Raw genomic sequence first — 16,194 nt, forward strand, 5'->3', positions numbered from 1 at the left:
AGGTTTTTGAATTATAAAAAAAGTTTTATCAGACGAATTAAAAATTCATCCATAGAAAATGTAGAAAAAATAATTGCGGTTTTTTTGAGCTAAAGAACTCCAAGAAATGTCAAAAACTGAAAGAGGAGATAGATTTTTTCTGTAAAAAACTTTCAAAAATGATCATTTTTGACATTTTTTATTCCGGAAAACGACCATACATGAATCTATAACCACTAATTAATTTTTAAAGAATCATTTGAATCATCTTGGAACTCCACAAAATCAGATAACAAATTCTGAAATTATGGTTTTAGACCTGCAATTGTGATCGCGCCAAACTTTTTTTTCTGTAGATCAAAAATTAATTTGCAGTTCGGAATTGTTCTGTGGGAGAGCGTGCAGTAGATATTCTAAAAGCAGTCTGAATTACCAGATTTACAACATCCAAACAGGCGAGAATCAGTTCTCCGACCCTCTTTGGTGATGATGTGCATGAACAAGAAATAGGCAAACTGCACGGAAGAATGTACTTCAAAAAGTTTTATGAAGATTCCAAAATTTTGGATGCTTATTTCACACGGTTTTCGACTTTTTTCAATTTTTCTAAAAATTCTAAATTTCAGAGGAAACTGTTCGAATCTGATTTTTATCATTTTAATGATACTGAATTTGTGAATTGTCATTGGACGAGACCAACAGTAAGTCTATGAAACTTTCAAATTTAAATCTGTTTTTCAGGTTTCCATTCCAGTTTACAGTTGTCGAAAAGCTAGTTTTGTTGCTTGTGAAAACGTGATTCCACCTCCGAAAACAACCACAAAACCAATTCCAACGACGTCGGAAAAAATTCAGAGGACAAAAGATAAAAATGTCACTGTGGTTCCTGAGGTCTCTCACGACTTCCAAGAAGATGTTAGACCTACAGAACCTAGTTATTTTCATATGGAGTTTTTGGGTATACATAAAGTTTTTATAAGTTCAATTAGAAATTTTCAGATGAGCATATCATGTTTTTTGTCACTTTATCTGGGTTCTCAGTTGCATTGCTGGTGGCATCAATTGTGCTTCAAACTATGAAGGTGTGGCAGAATCTAAAACTGAAAATTGTGAAAAAAAAGAAGAAATAAAGAATTGATGTCTTTAATTTTTATATTATCGTTATTTTTGTACCCTGAGAAAGTTACGATTGTTGAATTTTATCGAATTAAAAAAAAAGTGTCCTGGAAACCTGACACTCAACCCTTTTCCCGGGAGCTTGATTCCTCAGGATTCAACATTCTTGTACAGTGATGAACTCCTTTTTGTTTCATTACTTTATTTTTTATCTGGAATAGATGAGGTTCACATAATATGTAGTTCTTCGTTCGCCAGTCATCCGCCAGTCGTCCGCCAGTCGCCCGCTTGTTGCCCCGTCCACAGCCCACCGGCACAAAGAAAACTTGAAAGTCTGGTGCCTCTGGTTTTTAAGATTTTATATAGAAGACGTCGAATTTTGAATTTTGAAAAATTCTGAATCAACATATAAAAAGTGAACGCCTTCTGAAGTTCTGAATTTGAGCTTCTGACGTTCCGAATGCTGGTGACGTCTTCTAAAATTTGACGTCTTCTAAAATCCGGATGACTTTGAACTTTCGAAACTAAGGTTCTGAATATTGGACATCTTCTGAAACCCAGAGTCTGAATAATTGACTTTCTGTCAGAAAATTCCAAAACGCTGAAAACCTCAGTCTTCTGAAGTCAGATGTCAGTTTCTTATTCGACAATACGGACCAACAGGGTAAGATGGATGATCACGAGGAAAATATATCGTAAACGTTGGATTTTTCACCGGTTTCCGGCTATTTTTCTTCTAAACGCTGGACTTTTTTTTGGATTTGATCAGCCAGCATAGTATTTAGCAACATCGATGGGGAATTATACAAAAGAGAAAACATATATAACGTTTCGACTGAAGATCTTTTTTCAGACGCTATGATATTTCCCTTATCTCTTTTTTTGTGATATTTCAGGAAGCGAACCTAAAAATAGGCGGAGGCAGAAACCCCTCATTTTCCGACTATGCGCTCCGAGATATAATTCTGAGATAAGTCTGAGATCTTTAAACTTTCTGATCTACCGTTATATCTTGAGATCAAAAAACCAATATTTCAGCCTTCTCACTCACTTTCGCTTTTTCTACTCTCGACGGCACCCCTTTGTTCGCTTTCATCTACCACTAACCCCCTTCATCACATGACTTACTCTTCTACACTATCTAAAATCGTCAATGTATGTATTCCTGAAATTCAAACGGATTTCTTTTTGTGGACAATTACTGATGCTCTTTCTATTGAACAATCAGACACATCTTCAACGGATTCACTGTTGAAAATCTCTTCAATAGAAATATTGAGCAGCGCCTTGAAGAATCCAAAAATCTCGGATCAAGTGGAAGAGATTCTAAAATCTAGTGAGTGTTCTAGATTTATTTTCAAAAAAAATCTTTTTTCAGATCCTCTCGAGTTATACAACATCCACTATATCGAAAAGCATCCAATGTTGTTGAGTACCGCATTGAATCTCAGTTTTCCCGAAAAGACTGGAGTTCTTGGAGTTGAAATCAGAAATACGATATGTCAGCTCACCAGCGGTGACAGGGTTCTGGCAACCGTTTCAAATACGGACTTCGAATGGCCCACCTATTTCGTCAATTTTGCATACTACAAGAAGCTGACCGATTTTCAAGTTTCAGTTATGGGTCAGTTTATGTTTTTTTTCAGATTTTTCAATTTTATCAAGGTATAGGAAAACTTCGTAGAAAGCTCGTAGAAAAAGTTCGTAGAAAAAGGATAGAGTTAGATGTGTTCGAACGCTAATAATCTTAATGGTGTTGGTCTAGACGCGGAAGCTTCGGATTGAACTGCTGAATCTTACGGTTTTGTGCCCACATTTTATTGGAAAAGGCATCCGAAATAATTCAAAAGAAGTACTGGAAAAATCGCCGTAGCAGCTGATAGAGAGCCGGCGGGCCATGGCCGGACGAACGACGAACTAGTAAACCTTTATTAAAGATTGACCCAAAAATATTGAGAAAAAAGAAACAAAAAGATGAATCCCTATTAAAAAGTTCAGAATCCAAAAAACCAGTTTTTTTCTCAATCGAGATAAACTTTGAGAACAAAATCTTTTTTTTTCATTTCTTTCATAAACCGAAATGTTCCAGAATCTAACATCGAGACAAAATCGGAAAAGTGCAAGAGATTCATCAAGCATCTGCGGAAACAAAAGGATCCAACCATCAATTCTTCGTCGTGCACCTTCGAATGCTACACCAGACGGGAGTTTTATTACAGTGGAGCATACGGTAGTCACGTCTTCTTCAACAGAATCTCATCTCGTTCCGATGGAATTTGCGAACACGAAAGAGTTGTTTGAAAATAGAAGGGAGAAAATTGGCTCAAAGTCATCTGTATGTATAATAATACTCGAAAAATTTCGTCAAATTTAATTCGAATTTACTTTTTTCCTGTTGAATCAAATCTTGTTTTTTTACCTTGTACTGTACAGATTGTAAATGTTGTCTTTCTTGTGTACTATTCTCACTGTGTACATTTTGTGGCATAATCTTTCAATCAATGAAAAAATTAGAAAAAACATTTCTTTTCTGAACGGATTTTTTACTATTCAGTAAAATTTGACGTCTCTATTATCATGTTATGCAAAAATTGGAGATGTGAAAGATCCGCGGCCACATCCGAACTGATGTCTCCAGTTCTTCCGCACATTATCTAAAATCCTTCTGCAGGTTTTCGGTGCTCAAAGTGTTCACATTTGATTGTTAAATCGTTTATAACGAGAATTGATTAAAGCAAGAACAAAGTGTTGAGAACAGTGCATAGAGATAAGAGACTCCTGACTAACAAGTTAAAAAGGTACAATAAAATTCGTATTATAATCAGTACTATCAGTAATAGTAGCTCGCCAATCCACTCAAATTTTGAGCGCCTTCCGCGATATCATAGTCATAGTCTTCTTCCTCCAGTTTGATTTCTTTCTTCACCTCGAATTCATCGGATTCTTCTTGCAACGGTTTCATGTTTTCGTCGCCAAAATCACCGATTTCTTTCTCTGGAATTTCATCCTTTTTCCGATCACAAACTTTATCGATAGGTTTTATATCGGTTTTCCTTTTCGGCTTCCTGGCCAACTGATTTTTAGGAATAACTAATTCGTTCGAAATTTCGTCAGCAAATTTTTTAGTCCTGGTGGTCTGAAAGATTTTGAGGGATTAGGAACTTTTCGAACACTGATAACACTTACGCGACGAGTGCTTCGACGCTCAGGAACTGATTTCTTTTCCTGGTTGAATTTCTGGAATTTGGGGTTTGGTTCGAAGTCTGTGTTATCAATTCTGGCCTTTTTCAAAGGAGGAGCTCCTTCCTCGAGTGAATATTCTATAGTTGGGACATCAGCAGTTCTTTTTCCGAGAGGTTTCAAAGTAACGGTAAATTGTTGTTTTAATGGCGAAGAAATGGGAATGGATTGATTATAGAACCATCTAGAAATCTAAAAAAAAACTCGTTGTTTCGAAGAAATTCTCTCTCTGAAATTACCACAGAACGCATTAGTCCAGTCTTTTTCATCAGAATTTTCATTGTAGATTCTCGATCAGTCTTGAAATTTTCTAGATTTTCCAGAAACAGTTTTATAGCTTTAGACTTGATATTTTTCTGAAATTATATTTTTTCAGGAACAATGTTATTTCTATTATTCTCGTACTAAAATATATCAGAGTGGTGGAAGAGAAATGCTGGTTGTCGTAGCCGGAGAGCCGATAACGACAACTACCGTAACCTAAAAAATTTCAATTTTTCGGATTTTTTTCGTTTTTCATTAATTTTTGTCGATTATTCTGGTATTTCCACTCAAATAAGTCGGAAAACGAAATTCTTTAAAAATTGACTGAAAACGCATGGAAATTGAGAAAATAAATACGGAAAATAAACAAATTTTTAGGTTACTGTAGTTGTCGTTGTGGGACCTTCAGCCACGGTCACCGGCGTTTCTCTTCCACAGCTTCGATGTTTCGGTACCAGAATAATACCTTCTGTCTTTCTTCTCTTTGCTTTTTACGGCGTTCTTTTTCAAGGTTTTGAATGATTCCAGAGTTTCTTCTTCTATGGTAGCTGTACCATGCGACGATCTGCAAAGAGAATTTGAAGATTCGAATAGTTTCTTCTGTTAACCTGTCTTCTAGAAAGGCCCGTATTCTTCATAAGTACTTCATAGACTTTTTCGGTTAAATCAGAACTTTTTGCAAAAGCTCTTTCGAGAAATTTCGTAATTTTGTCGCTATGAAATCTGCGATCCTTTGGCGGTGCTGGAATGATTTTTCCTTCCTTTCTGTCGCGATCTCTCAAAAGTCCGAGATAAGTGCTAATCTAGAAACCAACTTTGAGAAACAACATGTTTTCGTTTTCTCACAGCTCTCGCATTTTTTCCAGTGAGTTCTTTGAGCTCTTCAATATATTTTCCAGAATAATAGTTTCCAGCTGCATAGAACCTTTTGATGATTTCGTTTTTGTTAGTTTCTTTTCTCCAGGAGAACTCTTCTGTTGGATTTTTCTTGTTCATTGTTAGAATTCTGAAGAAGAATCTGTAAAAATAAGAACTAGATCAAGAAATAAGATGGAATTAATCACTCGAAAGAAACTGAAAAGTATCGGAAAACTGAAGCAAGGTTTATTAAAGTTTCAAAATTAGCAAATTAATTAGAACATGCAGGTGATCAGTGAGATGTCGAATATTACGGAGATCTCCATGGAGACGATAACAGTTTCGAGAGACAAATTAAAGAGAAGTGATGATGATCAGGGAAAGAAATGTGTTTTGAGCTTAGAGCAAAAATCAACATTAATGACTAAATTGAAAACTAGAACGAAGGAGGTAGGAAGTAAGGAAAAATACAGAGATTTTCATAAAACAGAAGTGTACATATAAAAAATTCTGATATATACATATTCTTATGATAGATAGTAATATTTCAGCGTCCAAAAGAATACATATGTCATGCTTTATAATATTTCAGCGTCCAAAGTTGCCGAAACCATGTTGCTGTCGAGCATATCGGGCTGGCGGATCGTTTTTGTTTATGTCGAACATTGCACGGATATCACCAATTGTCCAGCCTTTCTCTGCAAATAAACCATAGTTTAAATAGCAGAAAATTTTCTCGCTAATGAAACCCACTTTCAGTCGCTCGATCAGTATTATTTTTCGCGATTGCTCTCAGTTCCGAATCCAGACTTCCTTCAACAACCAAATGATACACACGCATCGCTCGTCGCTGTCCAAAGCGATTGATGCGACCGATTGCTTGATTAAGAACAGATTGAAGATGTGGAGGGTCCAGGAAGATAATGTGATTTGCGCCGGTCATGTTCAGGCCGTTAGCACAGAGTGACAGTGGGCAGAGAAGGATTTTTACATCGTCTGATATATCAAAATCGACAATTGTCTTTCCACAATTCTGTCTTGAAGCAGTTGTAATCGGTAAATCAGCCAGTCTAAAAACTTTCTGAAGGTAGAGAAAAACGGCTGTGGATGCTGGATCAACGTTTGTGAAGAGAATAATCTTGTTGGTTTCGTCGGCCGCTAGAATATTCCGCATTATTTGGATAGCCGAGGAGAGCTGAAAATATAAGGTTCTGATTATTATTATTACTCATTCATCGAATTTACTTTAGCCGACAGAATGAAACCTGGTATGGTTGTAGCAAGTTCCATATGTCCACTTCGAGCCAACATGATTTGCTGAACCTTGTTCTGAGCACGACACGATGGACATTTGAGAGTATCCACTACATAATGAGGAGTTTCACTGAAAATATGTATATCGGTTATTGAGACCAAATAAACGAATCATACGCTTTTGCCATTTGCTTCAACCTTTGATAGCATGGTGGACAGATCCGATGGCCACATGTGAACACCATGAATGAATCAATATCGCACTGACAAATTGGACATTCATCATACTCACTAGTCCTGAAAACCAAAAATTGGTATTTACAACATGTACCTCATTTCTTACTCATTCGTCAGTTGCTTCTTCATCAAATTCGTCAGGTAGCGCAGCTCTTTCACATCACTTTTGACGGTGCTTAGTTCTTGATCCCGAAGATCCTTGTGATCCTCAGCGTACTGTGCTCGTATCAACTCCATTGGAACTTCATAGGACAGATTTCCGAAATGGGTGTTGATTAGATCATCTGTGAGGAGGATTTGTGCTTGGGATAACTCTTGATAACGAAAAACGAGTTCGCAAATTATGTCAATTGTCAATTTACACGTTTTGATACTATCATGTATACGATCAAAGTATACGGCAAGGAAGTGCCTGCAAAATCAAAAATAATTGATTGCATAATGATATTAAAGAGATTTACCTGATAAAAGTCATTGCAGTGCCCTTCTTCGGTTCATAAGTAACACACATAACATCACCAAATCGATGAACTCCCGATTTCGGACGATGCTCACCATGGAATGACATGAATCCGGAATCAAAACACAGCGCCATATATTTACACCACATGTCGCAAAGCTCACATGGATGATTTCTGAAATATTCGGAATACTCTTTCTGAATTTTGTGAAGCGCTCACTCTTTAGTGTAGAAATTACATGCTCGGTCTTTTTCTTCCCGTGTTCCTCTGAATATAATATGTTTGCATGTGATGATCTCATACATTTTTTTGAGTTCATCAGATTTGCCTTCGGATGATTCGGAGAATATACCTAGTAGGAGAGCGGGATCACTCTGAAAACAATAGAAGTTATTCTCAAAAATTTTTGTTTACTGATCAGTGATCCCGAAAACAATTTTGTGTCTGGTAATCATGTGATTAGGTCAACACAAATAAAAATCTTACCATTTTGACAACCATGCTGATCAGATTGTTAAGCTTTTGAATAGCACTCCGCCTATTTGTATCAATCAGTCGTATTTGATTCATTAGTTTATCTACTATTTCGACCAGCGGTAAACAGGGTTGTCCTAGGAACTGTTCACACTCTAAATGTCTCTCCGAGCATCCACCCATACAAGTCTTTGAGTTGTGATATTGTTGTTTCTTTGGCTTCAGTGCTTTCTCGTCGTATATAGCCACGTAAGGTATATCTGCTAACCGATTTTTCATGGTGTTCGTTACTCGGAAGAGGTCATCATAGAGATCCTTCGGGTTTGGATTCACCTCACAGTTTCTGCGCAATTCGTCAAAATATGATTCGATTTGCTCAAACTAAATTAGAAAATTAATGAATTAATAGTTTGGGAAATTAAAAACCAACTATGTGATTCGGATCGTTGGTCCAGAGTGTCTCGAACTCGAGTAGACTTGTTTGTACTTTCTTGATTGCTTGAATCTAGAAACTGATTTAAAATTGTTAAATAATATTTTAAAGAATACTACGCACCTCTAGCCTGATAAACCGCTTCACTGGTTGACCAAGTCGTTGCATAGGAATCCGCTGTTCTTCTGGAATGCCTACCATGCACTGAAGATGGTGCATGTTGACGATAAGATGGAATTCTGATGTTGCATCCATTCGAATAGGTTTGAATGCTAGGTTAGCCATTTTATGTTTGTGTTTTTGTCTCTCTTCCTCTTCAACCTCTTCCACAGTCTTTTGTGGGACCGCAGGAACTGCTTTCTTTTCTTCTTCGTCCGACTCCTCCACCACTTCACCTCGTTTTCTACGTTCGTACCGAACTACAAATGCAAGGCGAGCCTCTTCCATTTCCGCATCCCTTTGATTCCGTAATGCTATACGTTTTTTCTCTGCCGCTTCTTCATCTTCTTGAATTTTACGGATAGCATCTTCTAAGCGAGGTCTTTTGGCTTTCGGTGGTCCGTCACTGTCGTCTGATCTTCCTTCTTGCTGCTTTCTAACCCACACGAGTTGTTTCGTATATCTCTTAAACACATTCAGAACAGACCTCACCATTGTAGCGACATTGTGTATCTGTTCTAGTTCTTGTTGGGTTTTCGTCGCTAAAACATCTCCAACACCATCTTCCTCGTCTTCCACTTCCAAAACATCATTTGGGTTAATTACACCTGGTTGCGATGTGGATGGTTGCTTGAACTGCGTCATACAATCTCGTCCCATGGCATCCTTTAGGCATGTGTTCGTGCTGACTTCGTTGAAATTATCAAGTACGTGCTGGTACACAGCAAGAGCATCTTCTGGACGCGACATAAGACGTTGAACTCCAGCGAGACCTCTAAGTTCATAGTTATAAATTATTCGTTTTGAAATAAGAACTAACCTAGAGAAGACACGACATAACTTCTCATATGAGACGTTATATTTTGTTTCTTGTTATGAACCAAACGGAATATCACTGTCTCTGGTGAATATACTATTGATGATCCCGCATCATGCGTGTTTCCATGTCCAGTAAGAAGTGTCTCTCGAAGTGTTCCAAACTTTTGAAGTACTTTATCACGACATGCTAGGTCAGCAAGGAAAATATCATCAGCCGCTTGTCCGATGGCCCTCGCTACGGAATCTCGCAACTTTTCTTTTTCCTCTTTGTACTGACGCTCCTCTACGGCACTGAAGCAAATTCGTTTTTCGATTTCTGTCAACTCCGGAAGATCGATTTGATGTTCCACATCTATTTTCATTTTTCTACTCATGATACGACCAAGTATCTCGAGAAGGAGAATCGGCGGCAGATCTTTTGGATTTTTCTCATCAAACAATTCCTTTTGATCATGAATTTGAAGTACGAAATTGAGGTACTGAGGATGCACATAATTAGAGAAAAAATCCGTGTTGTTGTAGGGGAACAAATCCAGAAATGTGAAGAGGGGATTCATGTCGGAAATAGTTCTGACAAGAGGAGTTCCCGTAACACACCACCAATTAATTCCTTGAAGTTTTATCAGCATCTGAGATAGATTAGAGGTGGATGTCTGTGGCATCACTTGTGATTCATCGACAATAACTCTCCAGAATTTGACATGAACCAGAGAAGTTGTCAAATAATAATTGATCGAGTTGGTCCGAAAGTTTCTTCCTGTAAGATTGATTTTTTTCAATTAAAATGAAGACAATCCTTACTTTGATCTTTTTTATCAGAAAAGTTCATTTCTCTACGAAGTGTGTCGTATGTTGTCAGAACAACATCAAATTTATCCATTTCGCACGGTTGCAGATATCCGTGTTTTTTGACACCAAAATAGAACTGCAAAAAAAGATTTTATCTGAAATATGTTTTTCATGAGAGCTCTTACCATCACTTTGAAATCATCCGAACAGTGTTTGGCAACCTCAGTGAACCATTGGAAAATCAAACTTTCGGGAACTATGATCAATGTGGTTTTCACCAAACGTCTGGTGTTTTTAAGAGTCATACACTCGGGACAGTAAAACAATTCGTCATCACAAGTATCGAAATTCCATCCACATACAGAAGCAGTGCATATTACTCCACACCCTTCACAGTTCACAGTCTTGCCTTTTATAGCTTTCTCAACGTTATATGTTGTTGGACCTGTGCTGGTTTTGGCATTATTCTGAAAATTAACAAAATTGTTGTAATGCAAATAACCTTTATGATGTTACCATTTCTTTGTAACTATGTTCTGCAACTCGCACTTGTTCTGCAATTGTATAACTTGGTGCACCTTGGCTCCTTGAACTAGTTGGTTTTTGTTCCGCTTTATCTTCCTCGATGATTTTTTCTTCGTCTTTTCTAGCAGATGAGATCAGAGCGAGAACTTCGACAGTCTTTCCAAGACCCATTTCATCGGCGAGTAGACCTCCTTTGACAGTGTATTTCTTAGAAAAACTTTGAAGATCTTCTACACTCGGTTGATGTCTCGCGACGACTCCAATGAATGAATAATAGAATAGTGGGGGATCACCGGGAAGCTCATCGAATTTCAGCCATGACAGATTGAGATCTATTGAGTTTTCCGCTTCACGCTGGATCATCCATCGGACAGTGTCCTGCTGGTACGGCATTAGGCGGGAGTTTAATGTATTGGTGCTGAAAATTCTTTCTCATTTTGAATAATTTTGCAAGTCACTACTCACTCTAATTTGTAATTTGGAATAGGTTCCTCATTTTTCTTTTTATAAATTTCAGCCAAATCGAACAATTTTTCGAAATTCAAGTCTCCATGCTTCCTTTGCTCATCCATATCTCCCTTCTCGTCGTGGATCACATCGACGTCAAACGGTTTTAGACCGCCTTCGACAATAGTTCTCATGACAATATGCACTCGTTTTTTGAACATCATAGGCAATACTGTGGGACTGTCGAGAATGGATTCAAAAACTCTGTCATGCTGTAGATAGAAATCGATGCGAATATGTTTTGAAGGAAGAATTTCATAGAGCAGGAAGACGCCAGCGTTAGCGAGTAACCTGAAAACCAGGATTTAAAAAATGACAATAACTTCCAGATATCGTACTTTGGCTCTTTGCTGAATCTCTCAAGCAGACAAATGAGAGGATGCTCAGACTGTGGTTCGGTCTTCTGGATGCATCGACCAGGGATGTAGGAGTGCATGCCCTTCCAAGGTGATTTTTGCTTGCGTTCCGTCTCCACATAGAATGAAAACTGAAAATCTTAGACCATATTAACATCCTAGGCATTGATTGAGCTTGGACACGCACCCAGATCGTACAATTGAGTGGGCGTTTATACCAAGTCAAAAGGGCGGAGTTTAACATCACAAAAGCAATATGATAGAATGATAGAAAGAATGCTTTAAAGCACTCAATCATATTAAAAACGGGGTGAGTCACCCGGACAGAGAGTGCTATCCTTAGATCCAGCACAGACTTTCCATTTGTCCTCAGAACCTTCTAATACTCACATAGTCTTCGGAAACGCTTCTACAAAGGAATAATGTACTTCTCGGCAAGTTCTCCTCGGTGAACTGAAAATCGGAAGTGATCGAGTTGAGTAAGACGTTTGGGGCAGATGTGGAGGCACCAATAGTTGAAACATTTTCTATTCGAATCACTCGACTTCTCGGCAACTCATCCCAATCCTGAAAAGTAATTTTAAAAATATAAGAATTAAATTGATTTCGGATTTTATTATTTTAGCTTGGTCCCTGAAGATCAAGCCTTTCCGGAGAGAATGTTCCTAATTTTCTCGTTCTGTTTCATTCTTTCAAAACATGGCCCACCTGTTCTTCCGATTTTTTCTTGTGCTTCGACATGGTATCACCTGAAAATAAACACAATTTGTTGAACGGTGATTCCTGAGAAGAATGTCAACTTCAAAAAGCTACAAGACAACATGGAGACATATTTCTCATTAAAAATGAGCAGGCTATGCTCATAATAACTAAATATGAAAGTGCAATCGATGGGACGTAGAGAGGGGAAGTCTTCTGAAAACAATACGTCTCCAAAGAGCGATAACACGAGAGATGTAAGCATTAAACGCGGAGACGCAGGCAATGGGGCGCGATGCATTGGAGTTCTCGGCCAGTGTCTGCCACCCTCTTGTTTTTGCATACACTCTCGCTTCTCAATGAAGATTCTGGTTTCATTCCGCGTGTTTGCTTGGTCATTCAGTTGAATCGTTCTCTCTGGATTTTTCGTTTTGTCACCTGCACTCTCTTTTTCACTTTGCTTATTGATTAGAAGTTCAGCTAAATCTCTTTTTCATTTTTTTCCCAGTTGTTTTCCAGAATCATGGATTTCTCAACAATGATGAATGCGGCGAATAAAAACGCGAAGAAAGCGTCGCGAGAAGTTGATCGAATACAAGAAGAGGTATCGATTTCAAATCAATATTTCGAAATGTAAAAAAAACAATCATTTGCAGGTGAACAGTGAGAAAAATGAAGCACGCCGTCAATTGGAAGCCGAGAAACGCGCGCGGCTGGAAATTCAACGGAGGAAACAGGAGAAAGAGCAGGAATTAGCCAGAAAGCGGAAGGAAAGAGAAGAAGAAGAGCGGCGTAAGGTGAGAATTTCGATTATTGTTTCCATGGAAATGGGGTGGTTGCTAAGCCAAAGTAGAGGATTATCTCTACTAGATGAACAGCCTAATTAGAAAATGTCCAGGGATCCATAGGGTGCATCTAGGGTAGATTAATTTTCCATGGTCCCCCAACTCAAAGGGGGGGGGGGAGGGATAGATGTTAAGCATTATCCCAAGAGCTAAATTTAATCAACTCCAAAGGGACCGTTCGTAAGAATGCTCACACTCAGATTGTTACAATGTCATCGTAAAAATTCTCAAAGAGCACATCGAGCAAATCACCTAAAATGTAACGGAGCGAGGATGGCTTCGACTGATTTCTCAAATTTTTTAGTCTGGGTTGATGTAGAGTTTCAGTATTCTCCACTATTCTGGGATTTGTAGTTTCTTTGACAATCAATTTCTGATTGAAATATTAAAAAAAAATGGAACTGTGGAAGAAAAACGACAGTGGCCGAAGATTCCACAACGACAACTACCGTTGTCTGAAAATATTTAAAATTTCCTAACTTATTATCCCGATTTTCTCTCATTTTTTCATTGTCAAAAATTTGTATTTCCGACTTGTTTAGGGAAAAATAACAGGAAACTTGACGAGAAGCAACAAACATCGAGAAAATAAATCCGGAAAATACAAATAGTTTTAGGTTACTGTAGTTGAAATAATGTTTTAAGCTTCGAATTTACTAAAATCTCAAATAGGTCTATTCATCCGAAAATCTTAACGATGCGCTATTGGAGTATTTATGGATATATTCTTGAAGAGCTGATAAAATGAGCCATAAGGCCTTCTGCTGATTGTCGAAATTTTCAGAACTTTACGATTCCAAAACGTGATGGACCATCATCCTCATCCTCATCTGTCAACACTGCTGCTGTTCGTGCAGTTCTGGAACGTCAACGTGCCGAAAAAGAAGCGAAAGAAAAGAAAGCTGAAAGTGACAAACAGAAACTTATGGTTTTGAGAATGCAAGCAAACGGTGGAAAAGCTACAAAAAAGATGGGAAAGCAGTTTGGATTAGATGTGATTGATCTTCAAACACGCTTCGGAGGTAACAACGAGCATCTGGAAACTTTGCAAAAGAGAAAATGGAAAGAAGAAGAAGAGGCCGACGTCGAAGCTGATAAATATCGTAATGGAGTATATAAGGCACTAGCAGCCAAGCAGAAAAATGAAAGCGCATTGAGAGCGACTGTTCAAGGTCCTCATCGGGTCTCTACCAGTAAATCCAACAGTTTAGCCGGATTGTGCTCTCGGCATGAAAAAACGTAAGTAACAAAGTTCTTAATTGTCCCATTACGGTACCTATTTCCAGGCGAGACACATTTTCTCCTCCAAAAGATGGCAGAAAAGTTCCAGAAAAACGCCAGCCAGTGGTTGAGAAAAAGAAAATTCAACCAGCAGCTCCGATTGATTTCCAGTGAGTTCTTATAGTAGTTTATAGAAATAAATTTCATTTGATTCAGAAAGCTAATGGCTGCCGCTGACAGTCTTTCCCAAGGAAAAACGGTAAATTTGGACCATCTTCAAGCCAGACCTGCAAAATCGGTTCAAATGCAACAAAAGTGGGTTATATAAATCGGTCATATCTCCTTTCGACACTTGTATACATTTCAGATCCTCATCTTCAAACGGTCAACAGAAATCTGGACTTAGCAGTTCTGATCGAGAGAAATTAAGAGAGAAGGAAAGAATGAAAGAAAAACAAGAAAGGCAACAAGAAGCAGAAAACCTGAGAATGAAGGAAAAGGAAAGGGAAAAAGCTCGGAGCGCTGCAGCTGCTTACCATAAATCAGCCGCATCGAAAAGTCAACCATCGTCATCTTCAAACGGGTCCAGCAGTGCACCTCCGAAAAAAGAGTAAACGCCGGTTTTTTTGTTTCGTTTCTCAACATTGAAATAGTTCCAGAGTTCGAAAACCGTTTACCAAGGCGCCAACACCTCCACCACTTATTCCTGCTGCCGTTCCCGGAAAGAAATATCTTCCCGGAGATGTGAGATACAAGGAACAACAGTCCTTGATCAGGGCCATCGCTGCAGCACCTGGAAGTTCCCGATCATCGGCTCCTCTCCCGCAGAATAGTAGTGAGTCAAATACTGTATCGAAATTGTGCATCAAATATAAAATTGCAGAAGAACGAGCTCAAGCGGTTCGCGAAGCTGAGCGTCAACGCGAGAAGGAGCGAGAAAAACAGAGAGCTATGAAGCGAGCACGCCAAGAAAGAGAACAAGACGAGTATGATAGGAGTAAGAAGGTCCAGAAAAGAATGGATAAGCCTGGTCCTTCGTCGTCGTCTTACTCTTCATCCTCGTCAATGAAGAACTCTGATAGACGTAGCTATGAAGCTCGTCGAATGGCAGAACTACGTGAGCAACAAATGAGAGAAAGAGAAAGAAAGAAGAAGATGATGAATAGGGATCGAGATTCACGAGGTGGTGGCGGTGGTAGCTTCTATCGAGGAGGTGATGATTACAGTGATGAAGAAGATGATGATGAGGACGGGGTATAAAACGAAGATTCCATCTTTATTTAAAAATGAATAATTGATTTTCAGTACGAAGATGAAGACGACTACAGTGATATGGACGATTTCATTGATGATGACGATATTGATATGGACGCAGCGCATAGAAAAGAATTAGAAGATACTTTCAAGTTTGTTTTATTCAAGTTCAATGCACAATTCTTATTTTTAAAAAATGCACAATTCTTATTTTTAAAAACAATTCTTATTTTTAACAATTCTTACAATTCTTATTTTTAAAAAGTTCAATGCACAATTCTTATTTTTAAACTTTAGAATCGTGAATCGGAGATACGATACGAATGAATGGTCTCGTCGTGAAAAGATGATCTCCGAACGAGACATGCACTCCGACTTCCGTCGGATACAGACGGAAGAGAACTATTCGAAACGTGCTGGATATATGGAGGACCTAAAGGAAGCTTCCAAAGGAAGATCAGTCAGACTCTAATACTCATTTTTTAGTATTTATTTCTCATATAGTTTTTATTTGATATACTATAATTTATCGTTTTTTCTAAGTCAGTCAACTCTTTCCAGCTCCCCAATATTTGTGATATACCTTTTTCTTTCGATTCCAATCGCTTTCAAATACGTTCCCGTTTTATGTTTCATTGAAGAAGAAACAGGAATCTTTCGGTTTTTTGAATGTCCTCGTTAATATTCGATGCCATTTTATTATA

At 38.2% G+C, this 16,194-nt stretch overlaps 4 protein-coding genes across 4 annotated transcripts in view; 2 read left to right on the forward strand and 2 right to left on the reverse strand.

The window, feature by feature from the left end:
• Window positions 1-3,396, forward strand: part of CBG26366 — a gene marked incomplete at both ends in the record, with an annotated part of 4,145 nt that extends 749 nt beyond the window's left edge. The window contains 6 exons of the mRNA XM_045235586.1: window positions 606-680; window positions 721-937; window positions 979-1,061; window positions 2,134-2,431; window positions 2,474-2,719; window positions 3,185-3,396. Coding sequence (XP_045098533.1) covers window positions 606-680; window positions 721-937; window positions 979-1,061; window positions 2,134-2,431; window positions 2,474-2,719; window positions 3,185-3,396 — 1,131 coding nt within the window. The remainder of the gene's footprint in view (window positions 1-605; window positions 681-720; window positions 938-978; window positions 1,062-2,133; window positions 2,432-2,473; window positions 2,720-3,184) is intronic.
• Window positions 3,397-3,925: 529 nt separating this feature from the next.
• On the reverse strand, window positions 3,926-5,595 carry CBG26367 (the record flags this gene model as incomplete). Its single annotated transcript, XM_045235587.1, has 6 exons — window positions 3,926-4,231; window positions 4,282-4,527; window positions 4,575-4,691; window positions 5,066-5,164; window positions 5,208-5,402; window positions 5,446-5,595. 6 exons carry the CDS (start codon window positions 5,593-5,595, stop codon window positions 3,926-3,928), a joined length of 1,113 nt encoding a protein of 370 aa, XP_045098534.1.
• A 450-nt stretch (window positions 5,596-6,045) lies between these two features.
• On the reverse strand, window positions 6,046-12,212 carry CBG05712 (the record flags this gene model as incomplete). Its single annotated transcript, XM_002632990.1, has 18 exons — window positions 6,046-6,155; window positions 6,211-6,652; window positions 6,703-6,841; window positions 6,889-7,008; window positions 7,055-7,360; window positions 7,410-7,583; window positions 7,629-7,783; window positions 7,896-8,264; window positions 8,314-8,388; window positions 8,440-9,248; window positions 9,296-10,051; window positions 10,096-10,219; window positions 10,269-10,550; window positions 10,600-11,026; window positions 11,074-11,406; window positions 11,454-11,602; window positions 11,862-12,038; window positions 12,180-12,212. The coding sequence occupies 18 exons, from the start codon at window positions 12,210-12,212 to the stop codon at window positions 6,046-6,048; spliced, it is 4,980 nt and encodes a 1,659-aa protein (XP_002633036.1).
• Window positions 12,213-12,693: 481 nt separating this feature from the next.
• Window positions 12,694-15,962, forward strand: CBG05711 (the record flags this gene model as incomplete). Its single annotated transcript, XM_045235588.1, has 9 exons — window positions 12,694-12,774; window positions 12,827-12,967; window positions 13,800-14,254; window positions 14,302-14,406; window positions 14,453-14,551; window positions 14,604-14,846; window positions 14,896-15,490; window positions 15,542-15,642; window positions 15,788-15,962. The coding sequence occupies 9 exons, from the start codon at window positions 12,694-12,696 to the stop codon at window positions 15,960-15,962; spliced, it is 1,995 nt and encodes a 664-aa protein (XP_045093169.1).
• Window positions 15,963-16,194: the final 232 nt, after the last annotated feature.

Source organism: Caenorhabditis briggsae (genome assembly GCF_000004555.2).
Source record: "Caenorhabditis briggsae complete genome, chrIV, whole genome shotgun sequence".
Taxonomy (NCBI): Eukaryota; Metazoa; Nematoda; class Chromadorea; order Rhabditida; family Rhabditidae; genus Caenorhabditis; species Caenorhabditis briggsae.